This window comes from Mesoplodon mirus, assembly GCF_964341445.2.
Source record: "Mesoplodon mirus genome assembly, chromosome: 9".
NCBI lineage: Eukaryota > Metazoa > Chordata > Mammalia > Artiodactyla > Ziphiidae > Mesoplodon > Mesoplodon mirus.
The window spans coordinates 24115273-24130293 of record NC_138985.1 but is presented as its reverse complement, the minus strand read 5'-3'; the positions used below and the strand labels follow the sequence as shown (position 1 = coordinate 24130293).

The 15021-nt window shown below is 43.8% G+C and overlaps 1 protein-coding gene across 2 annotated transcripts in view; it reads left to right on the top strand.

Moving 5' to 3' along the window:
• Positions 1-10009: 10009 nt before the first annotated feature.
• The window catches only part of AMPH (amphiphysin), a gene marked incomplete at its 3' end in the record, with an annotated part of 172200 nt that continues 167188 nt past the window's right edge, over positions 10010-15021 (top strand). For both annotated transcript variants that reach the window (XM_082632606.1, XM_082632605.1), the window contains exon 1: positions 10010-10263. In XM_082632606.1, the coding sequence (XP_082488732.1) occupies positions 10195-10263 (69 nt within the window). In that variant the 5' untranslated portion in view covers positions 10010-10194. The remainder of the gene's footprint in view (positions 10264-15021) is intronic.

Sequence of the window (15021 nt, the reverse complement as noted above, 5' to 3'; positions counted from 1 at the left end):
AATATATTTGAGTGCTGCATAAGGTTTTGTTAAAAAAAAAAGACTCCACTGTATGACATAACCATGTTTAAAAATCATACTAGTTTTTTTTTTTTTTTTTGAGTATAAGATGCTATTGAGATAGGAAGCAAGATGGCAGAATAGAAGGATGTGCTTTCACTCCCTCTTGTGAGAACACCAGAATCACAACTAGCTGCTGGACAGTCATCATTGGTGAGTTTTGACACTGGAACTCACCAAAAAAGATACCCTACATCCAAAGACAAAGGAGAAGCCACAATGAGATGGTAGGAGGGGCGCAATCACAGTAAAATCAAATCCCATTACTGCTGGGTGGGTGACTCACAGACTGGAGAACACTTATACCGCAGAAGTCCACCCACTGGAGTGAAGGTTCTGAGCCCCACGTCAGGCTTCCCAACCTGGGGGTCTGGCAACGGGAGGAGGAATTCCTAGAGAATCAGACTTTGAAGCCTAGTGGGATTTGATTGCAGGACTTCGACAGGACTGAGGGAAACAGAGACTTCACTCATGGAGGGCACACACAAAGTAGTGTGTGCATCGGAACCCAGGGGAAGGAGCAGTGACCCCATAGGAGACTGAGCCAGACCTACCTGCTAGTGTTGGAGGGTCTCCTGCAGAGGTGGGGGGTGGCTGTGGCTCACTGTGGGGACAAGGACACTGGCAGCAGAAGTTCTGGGAAGTACTCCTTGGCGTGAGCCCTCCCAGAGTCTGTCATTAACCCCACCAAAGAGCCCAGGTAGGCTCCAGTGCTGAGTCGCCTCAGGCCAAACAACCAACAGGGAGGGAATGCAAACCCACCCATCAACAGTCAGGTGGATTAAAGTTTTACTGAGCTCTGCCCACCAGAGCAACAGTCAGTTCTACCCATCACCAGTCCCTCCCATCAGGAAACTTACACAAGCCTCTTAGATAGCCTCATCCAACAGAGGGCACAAGGCAGAAGCAAGAAGGACTATAATCCTGCAGCCTGTGGAACAAAAACCACATTCACAGAAAGATAGACAAGATGAAAAGGCAGAGGGCTACGTACCAGATGAAGGAACAAGATAAAACCCCAGAAAAACAACTAAATGAAGTGGAGATAGGCAACCTTCCAGAAAAAGAATTCAGAATAATGATAGTGAAGATGATCCAGGACCTTGGAAAAAGAATGGAGGCAAAGATCGAGAAGATGCAAGAAATGTTTAACAAAGACCTAGAAGAATTAAAGAACAAACAAACAGAGATGAACAATACAATAACTGAGATGAAAACTACACTAGAAGGAATCAATAGCTGAATAACTGAGGCAGAAGAACGGATAAGTGATCTGGAAGACAGAATGGTGGAATTCACTGCTGCGGAACAGAACAGAATAAAGAAAAAAGAATGAAAAGAAATGCAGACAGCCTAAGAGACCTCTGGGACAATATTAAACGTAACAACATTCACATTATAGGGGACCCAGAAGGAGAAGAGAGAGAGAAAGGACCCAAGAAAATATTTGAAGAGATTATAGTGGAAAACTTCCCTAACATGGGAAAGGAAATAGCCATCCAAGCCCAGGAAGTGCATAGTCCCAGGCAGGATAAACCCAAGGAGAAACATGCTGAGACACATAGTAATCAAACTGACAAAAATTAAAGACAAAGAAAAATTATTGAAAGCAGCAAGGGAAAAATGACAAATAACATACATGGTTACTCCCATAAGGTTTACAGCTGATTTCTCAGCAGAAACTCTATAAGCCAGAAGGCAGTGGCATGATATACTTAAAGTGATGAAAGGGAAGAACCTACAACCAAGATTACTCTACCTGGCAAGGATCTCATTCAGACTTGATGGAGAAATCAAAAGCTTTACAGACAAGCAAAAGCTAAGAGAAATCAGCACCACCAAACCAGCTTTACAACAAATGCTAAAGGAACTTCTCTAAGTGGGAAACACAAGAGAAGAAAAGGACCTACAAAAACAACCCAGAACATTTAAGAAAATGGTCATAGGAACATACATATAGATAATTACCTTAAACATGAATGGATTAAATGTTCCAACCAAAGACACAGGCTTGCTTAATGGATACAAAAAAAAAAGACCCACCTATATGCTGTCTACAAGAGACCCACTTCAGACCTAGGCACACATACAGACTGAAAGTGAGGGGATGGAAAAAGATATTCCATGCAAATGGAAATCAAAAGAAAGCTGGAGTAGCTATACTCATATCAGACAAAATAGACTTTGACATAAAAAATGTTGCAAGAGACAAGTAAGGACACTACATAATGATCAAGGGATGAATCCAAGAAGAAGATAAAACAATTATAAATATATATGCACCCAACATAGGAGCACCTCAATACATAAGGCAACTGCTAACAGCTATAAAAGAGGAAATCGACAGTAACACAATAATAGTGGGAGACTTTAACACCTCACTTACACCAATGGACAGATCATCCAAAATGAAAACAAATAGGGAAACACAAGCTTTAAGTGACACAATAGACCAGATAGATTTAATTGATATTTATAGGACATTACATCCAAAAACAGTAGATTACACTTTCTTCTCAAGTGTGCATGGAACATTCTCCAGGATAGATCACATCTTGGGTCACAAATCAAGCCTCAGTAAATTTAAGAAAATTGAAATCATACCAAGCATCTTTTCTGACCACAACGCTATGAGATTAGAAATGAATTACAGGGAAAAAAACATAAAAAACACAAAAACATGGAGGCTAAACAATACATTACTAAATAACCAAGAAATCATTGAAGAAATCAAAGAGGAAATCAAAAAATACCTAGAGACAAAAGACAATGAAAACATGACGATCCAAAGCCTATGGGATGCAGCAAAAGCAGTTCTAAGAGGGAAGTTTATAGCTATACAAGCCTACCTCAAGAAACAAGAAAAATCTCAAATAAACAATCTAACCTTACCCCTAAAGGAACTAGAGAAAGAAGAACAAACAAAACAAAGTTAGCAGAAGGAAAGAAATCATAAAGATCAGAGCAGAAATAAATGAAATAGAAACAAGGACAACAATAGCAAAGATCAATAAAACTAAACGCTGGTTCTTTGAGAAGATAAGCAAAATTGATAAACCATTAGCCAGACTCATCAAGAAAAAGAGGGAGAGGACTCAAAGCAATAAAATTAGAAATGAAAAAGGAGAAGTTACAATAGACACCGCAGAAATACAAAGCATCCTAAGAGACTACTACAAGCAACTCTATGCCAATAAACTGGACAACCTGGAAGAAATGGACAAATTCTTAGAAAGGTATACCCTTCCAAGACTGAACCAGGAAGAAATAGAAAATATGAACAGACCAATCACAAGTAATGAAATTGAAACTGTGATTAAAAACCTTCCAACAAACCAGGACCAGATAGCTTCACAGGTGAATTCTATCAAACATTTAGAGAAGAGCTAACACCCATCCTTCTCAATCTCTTCCAAAAAATTTCAGAGGAAGGAACACTCACAAACTCATTCTATGAGGCCACCATAACCCTGATACCAAAACCAGATAGATACTACAAAAAAAGAAAATTACAAACCAATATCACTGATGAATATAGATGCAAAAATCCTCAACAAAATACTAGCAAACAGAATCCAACAACACATTACAAGGATCATACACCATGATCAAGTGGGATTTATCCCAGGGATGCAAGGATTCTTCAATATATGCAAATCAATCAATGTGATCACCATATTAACAAATTGAAGAATAAAAACTACATGATCATCTCAACAGATGCAGAAAAATATTTTGACAAAATTCAACACCCATTTATGATAAAAACTCCCCAGAGAGTGGGCATAGAGTGAACCTACCTCAACATAATAAAGGCCATATACGACAAACCCACAGGAAACATCATTCTCAATGGTGAAAAACTGAAAGCATTTCCTCCAAGGTTAGGAACAAGACAAGGATGTCCACTTTCACCACTATTTTTCAACATATCTTTGGAAGTCCTAGCCACGGCAATCAGAGAAGAAAAAGAAATAAAAGGAATACAAATTGGAAAAGAAGAAGTAAAACTGTCACTGTTTGCAGATGACATGATACTATACATAGAGAATCCTAAAAATGCCACCAGAAAAGTACTGGAGCTCATCAATGAATTTGGTAAAGTTGCAGGATACAAAATTAATGCACAGAAATCTCTTGCATTCCTATACACTAATGATGAAAAAATCTGAAAGAGAAATTAAGGAAACACTCCCATTTACCACTGCAACAAAAAGAATGAAACACCTAGGAATAAACCTACTTAGGGAGACAAAAGACCTGTATGCAGAAAACTATAAGACACTAATGAAAGAAATTAAAGATGATACCAACAGATGGAGAGATATACCATGTTCCTGGATTGGAAGAATCAATATTGTGAAAATGACTCTACTACCCAAAGCAATCTACAGATTCAATGCAATCCCTATCAAATTACCAATGGCATTTTTTATGGAACTAGAACAAATAATCTTAAAATTTGTATGGAGACACAAAAGACCCCAAATAGTCAAAGCAGTCTTGAGGGGAAAAAGTGGAGCTGGGGGAATCAGACTCCCTGACTTCAGACTATACTACAAAGCTATAGTAATCAAGATAATATGGTACTAGCACAAAAACAGAAATATAGATCAATGGAACAGGATAGAAAGCCCAGAGATAAACCCACTCACCTATGGTCAACTAATCTATGACAAAGGAGGCAAGGATATAAAATGGAGAAAAGACAGTCTCTTCAATAAGTGATGCTGGGAAAACTGGACAGCTACATGTAAAAGAATGAAATTAGAACACTCCCTAACACCATACACAAAAATAAACTCAAAATGGATTCGAGACCTAAATACAAGACCGGACACTATAAAACTCTTAGAGGAAAACATAGGAAGAACACTCTTTGACATAAATCACAGCAAGATCTTTTTTGATCCACCTCCTAGAGTAATGGAAATAAAAACAAAAATAAACAAATGGGACCTAATGAAACTTAAAAGCTTTTGCACAGCAAAGGAAACCATAAACAAGACGAAAAGACAACTCTCAGAATGGAAGAAAATATTTGCAAACGAATCAACAGACAAAGGATTAATCTCCAAAATATACAAACAGCTCATGCAGCTCAATATTAAGGAAAAAAACAACCTAATCCAAAAATGGGCAGACCTAAATAGACATTTCTCCAAAGAAGACATACAGATGGCCAAGAAGCACATGAAAAGCTGCTCAACATCACTAATTATTAGAGAAATGCAAATCAAAACTACAATGAAGTATCACCTCACACCAGTCTTCAGAATAGCCACCACTAAAAAATCTAGAAACAAATGCTGGAGAGGGTGTGGAGAAAAGGGAACCCTCTTGCACTGTTGGTGGGAATGTAAATTGATACAGCCACTATGGAGAACAGTATGGAGGTTCCTTAAAAAACTAAAAATAGAATTATCATATGATCCAGCAATCCCACTACTGGGCATATACCCAGAGAAAACCATATTTCAAAAAGACACAGTCACCCCAGTGTTCATTGCAGCACTATTTACAATAGTCAGGTCATGGAAGCAACCTAAATGCCCATCGACAGACAAATGGATAAAGAAGATGTGGTACATATATACAATGGAATATTACTCAGTTATGAAAAGGAACGAAATTGAGTCATTTGTTGAGACATGGATGGATCTAGAGACTGTCATACAGAGTGAAGTAAGTCAGAAAGAGAAAAACAAATATCGTACATTAACGCATGTATGTGGGACCTAGAAAAATGGTACAGATGAACCAGTTTACAGGGCAGAAATTGAGACACAGATGTAGAGAACAAACTTATGGACACCAAGGGGGGAAAGCCACGGGGGGTGTGATGAATTGGGTGATTGGGATTGACATGTACACACTGATGTGTATAAAACTGATGACTAATAAGAACCTGCTGTATAAAAAAATAAATGAAATAAAATTCAAAAATACAAAAAAAATCATACTAAGTGAAGTCAGACAAATATCATGTGATGCCACTTATATGTGGAATCTAAAAAAATGATATAAATGAACTTATTTACAAGACAGAAACAGACTCAGAGACATAGAAAACAAACTTATGGTTACCAAAGGGGGAGGGAGGGATAAATTAGGAGCTTGGGATTAACAGATACAAACTACCATATATAAATAGGTAAACAACAAGGACTTACTGTATAGCACGGGGAACTATACTCAATATCTTGCAATAACCTATAATGGAAAAGAATCTGAAAAAGAATATATATATATGCGTAACTGAATCACTTTGCTGTTCACATGAAACTAACACAACACTGTAAATCAACTATGCTTTAATTTAAAAAAATTATCCTAAGGAAAAAAATCATGGTAGTAGTTGGGCTCCCCTTCCCCCCACTCATAGCATTATTGAAGAATTATGAGAAGAAATAGCTAAGAATGCATCCTCATGAGCTAGTCTCATGCATTCCTGCATTTGGCGCAGTTGTTAAGAATCCACCTGTCAATGCAGGGGACACGGGTTCGACCCCTGGTTCAGGAAGATCCCACATGTTGCGGAGCAACTAAGCCCGTGCCCAACAACTACTGAGCCTGTGCTCTGGAGCCCGTGAGCCACAACTACTGAGCCCACGAGCCACAACTACTGAAGCCTGCATGCCTAGAGCCCGTGCTCCACAAGAGAAGCCACCACAATGAGGAGCCCACACACCGCAACAAAGAGCAGTCCCCAGTCACCGCAACTAGAAGAAATCCTGTGTGCAGCAACGAAGACCCAATGCAGCCAATATATATATATATATATACACACATATATTTACAGGGCACCTACTAAGTACCAGCTAAAGTGCTTCATCAATATTCCAGAGTGGCTAGAATGAGCCACATGGCAACCCGAAAATGGATACTGGTTGATTTGTTAACAGTTTGCACACAATTTTTTAATATGCTCAGCATGTATTCCAAATGGAATTATCAAGAAATGACAAGCTTCCCTTTCCACCCACACTAGAGATCTAGATTTGGGCATCCGAATGATAAGAAAAGCTAACCATTTGCAATTTTATTTCAAAAGATATTCACTGTGTTCCAAAAACTGGTGGGGGAGTAATTGCCAGGAGAGACAAAGGCTGGGACAGTGGGATCTGATGGCTTGGGCCCTAAGTAAGCAGAGAAAAAGTAAACCCACTGCTTGGGACCCTGTCCCTCGCTTGTCAGAGAGAGGGCAGTGGTGACTGTAATGAGGGCTGTAGCCAGGCCCAGAGGGAGCAGAGGGGGCTCTGGGGCTCAGAGAATAAGAGTAACCATGTACTGATATGCTCCAGAACATTCTGGTATATTCCAGCATTCTGAGACTTGTATCCTCATGGCCAAGGTCCCAAGGCAGAGCTAAGGTTCAGAAGCCCCCGACTCAAAGTTCGTGGCTTCTGAGTGGTCTGTTCTACTGAATGCTGACCAAGAGAAGAAACAAGTTTTTCTTACTTTTCTCTGAACTCTTGTTTATTTGAGATGTTGGAAAGAAGGTGACCAACTCTTGCAGTTTCCCCAGGACTTTCCTGGTTTTAGCACTGAAAGTCCTGTATCCTGGAAACGCCTTCATTCCCAGGCAAACTGGAATGAACAGCTATCCTAAGGAAGAGCCAAGTGAATAGACTGGGTATTTCAGTAACAAACCATCAGAAAAGTGGCTTAAAAAACTGTGATAGGGTAAAACAAATCTGACTCCATATTGGATCTGTTTCTTTAAATCTTTGTATTCTATAGCTTTTGTTTAGAGTTAAGAATGTTGCCTATAGGCTGAAATGTACAGGATAGGCCATTCTCAAGGCTCTGATCTATAAGGGTATAACACTTTCCCATTCATATAGAGATAAAAAGTTGCAGAACAGGGCTTCCCTGGTGGCGCAGTGGTTGAGTCCACTTGCCCATGCAGGGGACACAGGTTCGTGCCCCGGTGCGGGAAGATCCCACGTGCCACAGAGCGGCTAGGCCCGTGAGCCATGGCCGCTGAGCCTGCACGTCCGGAGCCTGTGCTCCGCAACGGGAGAGGCCACAAGAGTGAGAAGCCCGCGTACCACACACACACACACACACACACACAAAAGTTGCAGAACAGAGAATAACATTTGTCTTGTTGGAGGTTTACAGGATCATCCTGACCTGACCTACATGGACAGCTGCAAGAACAAAGGATTCTGACACGAAGAGGTCTGCAACGACCAACCACGCCCCTCCCTCACCTTGCCTTTCAAATGCTTTGCTGAAACTCCTTCCAGGAGTTTGGGATTTGGGGAGGCATAAGCTACCTGTCTCCTTGCATGGCCCTACAATAAACCTTTCTCTGCTCCAAACTGACATTTGAGTTTGGCTTCAGTGTGCATTGCGTAACAAAACCACTATCATTTTTTTGTTTTTGCTCACCATTCCACATTCTTGGCTAGGATTGGCTGGGCAGTCCTTCCGCTGGTCTTGCTGATGATCTTTTGTGCGGCTGTATTCGGCCAGTGTGTTTCCTGGAGGATGGTCTCAGCTGGGATGCAAGGACATCTGGGTTTTGCTCTCCCTGTCCAAGTAACCTCAGGGCTTCTCCGTTTACCATGTGGCCTCTCCAAGGGGCTTTTTACAGCAGGGTAGCTGAAACTCTACACGGCAGCACAGGAAGAACAGGTTTCGTTCCTCAGACTGCGAAACCTGCCTGGCTTCTCAAGGCGTTGGTCTGGCATTGGCACAGTGTACTTCCGCCATATCTTATTAGTAAAAGGCAGTCACAAGCCTTTTAGAATCAAGGTGAGGGGACTATACTAGGAGTGGATACCATGCGGCAAAGCATGGGAGCTGCCCACGTGACAGTCTACTCCAGAGGGGGCATGAGATGCTCTCCGGGACTCACAGGATTCCCAGGTGCCTGACTCACTTCTGACCTGTTTGCTGGGCCACCTGCCTTACCCGTCTCACATTCTCAGAGAGAACCCAATATGAATAGTTTGACCTTCAGTCAGAGGTTTCAAGAGCTCTGCGTAGGTATAGGACAAATTTATCTCTATTATTCTTTTTTTGTTGTTGTTGTTGTTGCGGTACACGCAGGCTCAGCGGCCATGGCTCACGGGCCCAGCCGCTCCGCGGCATGTGGGATCTTCCCGGACCGGGGCACGAACCGGTGTCCCCTGAATCGGCAGGCGGACTCTCAACCACTGCGCCACCAGGGAAGCCCTCTATTGTTCTTACTTCTGCGAAGTGTACTGACGATGGTGAATCCCTGTTAAGGTTACCAGAAGGTGGGTAAGAAGCAACAGGTTAGAAGGCTTGGGTCTTACACTGCTGGTGTGAGGCAATAAAGGACCTGCCTCTTCCATGCAATGGTTCTTGGAAAGTGAGTGCCTATGTTCAGGGAAGGCACCTGCCTTAAAGGAGCGGACCTTGTCAGCAAGGAACCTCCCGCCCGCGCCCCAAGTCTTGTGTGGAAGTTTACACAAGGGTCACCATTGGTGCCTCCCTCCTTTCTACCTGTGTCTCTGGGGCAGCTCCAACGTCTGCCTTGACTCGGTTTCCCAGTCGGCTTCCCTCGTTGGGCTGCGAGCCTCCCGAGGGTGTGTTCTTGAACACACAGATAATCGAGGGGTGCATTCTCTGCCTGGGGTCGTCGAGCGGGTCCTCCAGGGAGCGCAGCCCAACCCCCTCCATTTCGGAGCTGCTCCACTTGCACCTTCCCGGTGTTCTCTTTCCCTCTTCTCCAACTCCCCCGCCCACACCCGCCTTTTTTTTTTTTTTTTTTTTTTTTGCTGGAGAAAATTGGGGCCCCTCTCACCCTCCCCCACCACAAACTCCGCCTTCAGAGAACCCCGGAGCTGCTGCGGGCCCTGCAGCTGCTGCTCGGCTCCCTTCCCTTTCTCCACCAGACCTCCTCTTCCATCACTGTGGGCGCTCTCTGGGCATTTCGACTCTTGGCTTCTTCTCTCTCTTTAGCTCGTCACCCGTGTCACCGCCCGGCCCGGCGCGTCCCTCCTCCGCTCTGTCGCTTTAAGCGGGTCCCCACCGCCGCGCCCCTCCCTCACCCCTCCTGGCGCTCGCCGGCTCCTCGCCGCCTCTCCCGCTCCTCCTCTCCCGCTCCTCCTTGCCGCCCGCTCCGCTCCTCGCAGCCTCCGCGGACCCGCAGCCATGGCCGACATCAAGACGGGCATCTTCGCCAAGAACGTCCAGAAGCGACTCAACCGCGCGCAGGAAAAGGTCAGAAGCGGGTGGCGGGGACGCGGCGGGCAGGGCCGAGCCGGCCTGGGCGGCGGTGGGGTGTGGGGGAGCGCAAGAGGCCGGGCCGGGGTCGCGGGGACGCCCTGCCCTCCGCCGCAGCCACTGCAGCAAGGCGGCACCCGGCGCTGCGGGGAGCCGGCGGGAAGGCGGGAGCGCCGGGGACGCGCAGCCCCTGTCCCGGGAGGCGCGGGGTTGGCCCGGGTCTCCCGGCTGCCTCGCCGCTCCCCGCGCGGCTGGCCGCGCTCCCCGCCCTCCTGGGCCGGCGCCCGGCACGAGCTGTGGCAGGTGCGGCGGGTCGCCCGCGGCTCCCGGAGCTGAGCGCATCTTCCTTCCGGCGCCCGCTGGCCGCGCGCCCGCAGGCGGCTGGTGGGGACGCGGCCCGCAGGTCCCGGCGGGAGATTGCGGCGCTGTCCTTCCTCCGACGGGATTTCCTGGCTACTTGGGTGCAGCAGGAACGAGCGATTTAGCACAGAAGCTACCTCCGAAGAAATATGTTTGGATTAAGAAGGCTGATCGCGAAGAGCCAAGGGCTTTAATACAGTACTGTGGAGTGAATCCCGAAGTTCAAAACCGAGATCTAGATGCACACTTCTTTCTTTCGTTTTTTCTTCCTTTTTTTTTTTTTTTTTGAGGGTTTTCTCTGTATGTGTATCCCTTTTGACGCCAGCGTCCTTCTCTGGAAGGTCAAAAATAAATATGACCTGAACCTAACAGTTCTCTGCATATTTTTGCACAGAGGAGGGCGTTTTATTGCATGAAAAAAAAAATCCATGTTGCACGGGTTGGGTTCCCTGGTGTTTCACAAGCCCCTCAAGATTGGTCACAGTAATTTATTTTTCTGCCCGAGAGGTGGGCACAAATGAACGCCATGTCCAAATCAAGCCCAGCCCCGAGCAGTTGGAGAGGTACAGTAGCAGGCACTGGGCTTGCCTGGCTTCCCTGCCCACTGCTTGTTATCAAGACCTTGCCAGCACCGAGGTCTTTACTTGTGTCCCGGGCAAAGGACATGCATATGGTAGATGAAGCATTGTACTTGAAAATGGACACTGGCTAATGAGCCCCGCGGTCTGTGTCACTTGAACTGAGTTCTCTTTCACGTGGAAGTATTTTCCATCCCTGGGATTCTGGATGTTTAGCGGTTTCCTGTTTTACTGGAAGTCAGATTCGCCGCGTTGCCCACTATGACGGTGAATTTCCCTTTTCAGACTTGGGCTCAGGACGCCCCCCCAGTTCCCATTGATTCCCATGAACTCAGCTGGAGGGGGCACTGATTCCTTTGCCTGTCCGCATGCCCAGAGGCTGAGTGGCTGCCTCTCGTCCCTCCCTTCACACATGCATGCTCTCAATGCAGTAAGAGGATTGTATTTCTTTTAATATCTACCCAAGCTCATCCTGAACTGTGATCCTCCTGTCGCTCCTTTAGCAGCTGAATTAACAAGGCTTCCTACCCCCTTCCAGTCCCTGGCTACTTGTGCAGAAAGTAGCCATGATCTGCTGGGATCCTGGCCAGGTTTTGTCATCATTTTTCCATACTTCATTTTTACCCACTGGTAGGTATTCCTCCCCACCCTCTCCCTCCTTCCAAGTAAGTAGTTGAATTTTCGGTCTGAAGCTTTTCATTGAATCCATTTCCCATCTGTGAGGGAATTTATTGATACAGTCTGCCTTTTGACATATTAAATTATTTCATAATCTAGGTCACCAGCTGTTACTATGCCAGAAATAACTGAAAAGAAAATGTAATCTGACTTAGCATTCAAACCCTTATGAATTGTTGAAAACTCACTTTTTCATAATGGTGTGTACTATGATTTCAGTTGTGGTTGGTGGTTAATCAAGGTGGCCTAGGGGAGCCTTGAGCAGGGCTTCAAGTGTCCTACTTTCTTCCCTGGGGAAAGCTGCGGATGAAAACTGCCTGTTGTACTTAGCTTAGGGGGTTAAGACACCAAGAGGCTGAGAGTGTGAGTTTTGTCCCTGGGTAAGTTCTGAGCCCATGTAGCGCATGGGAAAAGCGCATGTGGGAATCCAGATAAGGCAGCCCAGTCGAGCCCAAACAGAAGCTGCGGGACAATGGAAAGCAGTGTGTTGCTGTTTGGGCTTCATAAGACATCTCCCCCAGTGATTCCTTCTTTTTGCATCTTCGGTCTCCTCTTATCCAGATGCTCCATTGCAATAATCATATGCTACATATGTTTTTGAGACCCTTTGCTCTTTGTTTCTACCACCACATTTTCTCAAAAGAGTGTCCACTCCCTCAACTTTTTTTATCACCTGTACTCCACCTAACAGCTTGCATGCATTTTGGCTCCAATTGCATGACTGAAACTACACTAAGAGGTAATTTATGGCCTTCTGTGAATTTAAGGTACATTTTTTCTTATTGAAAGTCTGTTAAGGTTCATTGGAGAAAAAATGAAATACGTATATAAGGGGGAAAAAAACCCACCAACAAATTAGGACTCATAAATTCTACCACCCAGAGATTTCACAGTCACTTGATATGTATCCCAGTACATTTGTTTCCTTATGTATGTGTATATATTTATACAACTAAAACAGGTGCATCCTATATGGTTTTGTAACTTGTTTATTTCATTTAATGATCATGAACGTTCTTCAATAGATGTACATGTTTTCCATCACTGTTATAAGTGACTGAACAGTATTGGAATGTATGAGTTATAATGGACCCCCTGTTTTTGGACACTCAGTTTCCAGTGTTTTTGAATATAAATATAATCAGTGAGAAAACTTATAGGGAAAATGTTCCCACACCCTCTTAAGTATCTCCTTAGATGAATTCCTAGGAGAAGAATTATGGTGTCAAAGGTGTGCTTCTTTTTATTATAGCTAGATTGCCTTTCAGAAAGGTTGTGTCAGTTTACGTTCTCACTAGCAGTCCATGGGACGTTTGCCAACACCAGATAATAAAATTTAAAGCACTCTTTAGATTTAACATCGGAAAAAATTAGTTCCTGTTTATTTCATGTTTGATTTTTAAAACCCGAACATTACTTTCTTGTGTTCTTGTTTTGTTTCATTTGTGAATTGTGTGTTTATATTTGTGCCCATTTTGTGTAGCATCTCCATCTTGTTATTTGTAAGCGCAGAAACTTTATCAATCCAAACATTATTTCTTCCTTTTCTATTTACTTTTTAATTTTTTGAGGATTTTTTTTCTGTAATAGAGCACATTTATGTTTATATTATGTGTATGTTTTATATATTTGCTTAAATCTATTGATTGATTTTGCCTGGTTTCTCTTTTGGCTGTTGAATTAGGATCCTGCCACTTGTAAGTATCAGAAAACTCAATTCAAACTGGCTTAAGGAAAGAAGAGGATTTAATTAAAAGTAAAATATGGTTCTTGCACACATAAATTTAAATGAGATTTTAATAAATATATGTTTGTATTAAGCTATGAACATATAATATATGTATATATAAAATATATGCACATATGTGTGTGTGTTACATGTTAACTCATTTGATTCTGTGAGCTTGGTACCATTACTATTCCTATTTTATAGATTAGGAAGAGGTCAAGTGACAGGCCCAAGGTCACACAATATGCAGTAAAGCTGAAGTTTGAAGCCACGTAGTCCAGTACTTCCTCCTTACGCAGTACTGCCTCTTATAATTATGAAAACGGCAGGGGAAGACAGACTTCAGACCTGCATGGAACCGGGGCTCAACCACAGGCATCAGGGCTCAGGTGTCTTTTCCTCATCTCTCATCTCTGCTGTCCATCCTGTCAGCCCCATTCTTGGGCACGTTCTTCTCTTTTGGTGGCAAGATGGCTGCCAGCCCCTCTAGGCTAGGCCACATTTACAGAGAACTCCTCAGTATAGCCCTCATCGGCCCAAATTTGGGCTTGTGCCTATCCCTGGAAAAGAAAATATATCTCTGGCCAAGGGCCAGGGCCATGGGTTGGATTGGGCCTGAGTCACAAGCTACTACAGAAGCTGGGGTGGAGAAATTTCCCCTAGACCATCTGTACTGCTGGTGGAGGAGGGAGAATCAGAGCACAGAAAAGGGAATGGGCACTGCGCTGGCAAAATGAAAGGTGTCCACTGCGGTGCGCTTCAAAGGCCTTCTCTGCCCTGTGGTTGTGTAAATAATCACATAGCTAATAGCTTATAACTTAATATTCACTTAAAAATTTCCCATCAAGTTAATATATGCACAGTTTAAAAAAATCAAATATTAATAAAAGGCTTATTATGAAAAATAGTAGTCCCCTGTCTCTCCTTTTTTCCTCAACCACCTGTCTTGTTTCCCCAGAGGCAGCTATTACTAATCACAAATAAGCTTAAGATAGGAAAGGATCTATCCTTTCTTTTTTTTTTTTTTTTTTTTTTTTTTTTTTGCTGTACGCGGGCCTCTCACTGCTGTGGCCTCTCCCGTTGCGGAGCACAGGCTCCGGACACACAGGCTCCGCGGCCATGGCTCGCGGGCCCAGCCGCTCCGCGGCATGTGGGATCTTCCGGGATCGGGGCACGAACCCGTGTCCCCTGCATCGGCAGGCGGACTCTCAACCACTGCGCCACCAGGGAAGCCCTATCCTTTCTTATTTGGTGAAGACTGGTAAGGATTTAGCTCTCTTACATTCATCCTTCTACTTCCATATCCCCTAATAATAGAGCAAAAATTGTTGATTGCTGAGGATTATATTTTTTAAAAATTAAAGTATAGAAAAAGAATAGATACGTGAATATGTATAACGGAATAACTTT